This window comes from Mandrillus leucophaeus, unplaced genomic scaffold (assembly GCF_000951045.1).
Source record: "Mandrillus leucophaeus isolate KB7577 unplaced genomic scaffold, Mleu.le_1.0 Scaffold435, whole genome shotgun sequence".
NCBI lineage: Eukaryota > Metazoa > Chordata > Mammalia > Primates > Cercopithecidae > Mandrillus > Mandrillus leucophaeus.
In genome coordinates this window covers 877939-880121 of record NW_012104643.1, presented here as the reverse complement: position 1 = coordinate 880121, position 2183 = coordinate 877939, and the positions used below count along the sequence as shown (strand labels likewise).

At 63.0% G+C, this 2183-nt stretch overlaps 1 protein-coding gene across 1 annotated transcript in view; it reads right to left on the bottom strand.

Annotated features, from left to right (window-relative positions):
* Positions 1–2183, bottom strand: part of LOC105549364 (mucin-5B-like) — a 133229-nt gene that overhangs the window by 31338 nt on the left and 99708 nt on the right. Inside the window, 1 exon segment of the mRNA XM_011993868.1 lies at positions 153–2177. Coding sequence (XP_011849258.1) covers positions 153–2177 — 2025 coding nt within the window.

Sequence of the window (2183 nt, the reverse complement as noted above, 5' to 3'; positions counted from 1 at the left end):
CTCGGAGTGGAGGAGGGCGTGGCTGTGGAGCCCGGGGCCACTGTTGTGATGGCTATAGTGGTTGGCTCTGTGAGGATCAAGGTCGTCCCTGGAGTGGAGGAGGGCATGGCTGTGGAGCTGGTGGCCACAGTTATGGTGGCAGTGGTGGTTGCCTCTGTGAGGATCCCGGTCGTCTCTGGAGTGGAGGAGGGTGTGGCCGTGGACCCCGTGGCCACTGTTGTGATGGCTGTAGTGGTCGGCTCTGTGAGGATCGAGGTCATCCCTGGAGTGGAGGAGGGGATGGCCGTGGAGCCAGTGGCCACAGTTATGGTGGCAGTGGTGGTTGGCTCTGTGACGATCCTGGCCGTCCTCGGAGTGAAGGGGGGTGTGGCCGTGGAGCCCGTGGCCACTGTTGTAATGGCTGTAGTGGTCGGCTCTGTGAGGATTGAGGTCATCCTTGGAGTGGAGGAGGGCATGGCTGTGGAGCTGGTGGTCACAGTTATGGTGGCAGTGTTGGTTGGTTCTGTGAGGCTCCCGGTCGTCCCCTGAGTGGAGGAAGGCGTGGCCATGGAGCCCGTGGCCACTGTTGTGATGGCTGTAGTGGTCGGCTCTGTGAGAATCCAGGTTGATGCTGGAGTGGAAGAGGGCGTGGCCTTGGAGCCAGTGGCCACAGTTATGGTGGCAGTGGTGGTTGGCTCTGTGAGGATCCAGGTGGTTCCTGGGGTGGAGGAGGGGTTGGCCGTGGAGCCAGTGGCTGCAGTCATTGTGGTTGTGGTGGGAAAAACTTCAGTGATTTGAGTAGTCCCTGGAGTAGAGGAGGGGATGGCTGTGGAGCCCGTGACCACTGTTGTGATGGCTGTAGTGGTTGGCTCTGTGAGGATCCAGGTGGTCCCCGGAGTGGAGGAGGGGATGGTCGTGGAGCCCGTGGCTGCTGTTGTGACGGCTGTAGTGGTTGGCTCTGTGAGAATCCAGGTTGACCCCGGAGTGGAGGAGGGTGTGGCCGTGGAGCTGGTGGCCGGGGTGCTGGGGCAGCGGCCGTAGTTGCAGCAGAACACACGGATTTCGTAGTTGAAGCACATCTTGAACTTCCCCACCTGCTGACGGTTCCTGCAGACCAAGCCGAAGTCCAGGCTGCATTCCACGAGCTGGCCCAACTCCCGCAGGGGGACACCAGGCTGGGCCTGGGCGCGGCACTCGAGGCCCAGGGGCTGCTCACAGACGGCCCCTCCAGCCGCGCGGATGTTGGAGTAGGTCTCCAAGTCCCCGCCAGAGGGCCCCGACATGGGGTAGCTGTAGTCCAGCCAGTCTGACCAGGCACACTGGGGCTCACAGCCCGTGGATACCACCGGGGTCATGGGGGCCGATGTGGGGCTGCTGGGCAGCAGGGTCGAGGTGTGGGTCTCACTGGTTGTGGCCGTGGTGAGGCCCAGGGTGGTCTTCCCTGGAGAAGAGGGTGACTCAGTGGTTCTGCTGTGAGTGTGAGGGCTGGACAGGGCTGGACTTGAGTGTGGGGTGGTACCGGTGGTTCCTACTGGGGTGTGGGAAGTCACCGTGGATGACTCTGTGATGTGGGTGGTGCCCGAGGTGGCCATGGAAGTCCGGGCTGTGGGTACCGTGCGGGGACTCTCGGGGAGCTGGGATCGCCCATGTGTGGTGGCCGTGGTGGACAGCACTGGGGGTGTATAGGTGGTCCCTAGGGCAGAGGAGGGAGCCACTGTGGTGCTGGTGGCTGTAGGTGTGGTGGCCATGGTGGTCAGCACTGGAGAGATGGGAGTTGTCCCTGGAGTGGAGGAGGGGGTGGTGGTGGAGCCTGTGGCCGTGACTGTCGTGCCCGTGGTGGCCAGTGCTGGGGGTGTACCAGTGGTCTGTGGGCTAGAGGAGGGTGTTGCCATGGAGCCAGTGGCCACAGTTATGGTGGTGTTGGTCAGCACTGTGGGGGTGTGGGTGGTCCCTGGGATGGAGGAGGGGGTCACTGTGTAGCCGCTGGTTGTGGGTGTGGTGGTTGTGGTAAGTGCCGTAAGGGTGCTTGCAGTCCCTGGGCTGGAGGAGGGGGTGGCCGTGGAGCTTGTGGTGATGGCCATGGTGGTCAGCACTTTAGAGGTGTGAGCTGTTCCTGAGGTGAAGAGGGTGGCCGTGGAGCCAGTGGCCTGGGTTGTGGTGGCCGTGGTGGTTAGCGTTGTGGAGGTGTGGGTGGTCCTTGGAGT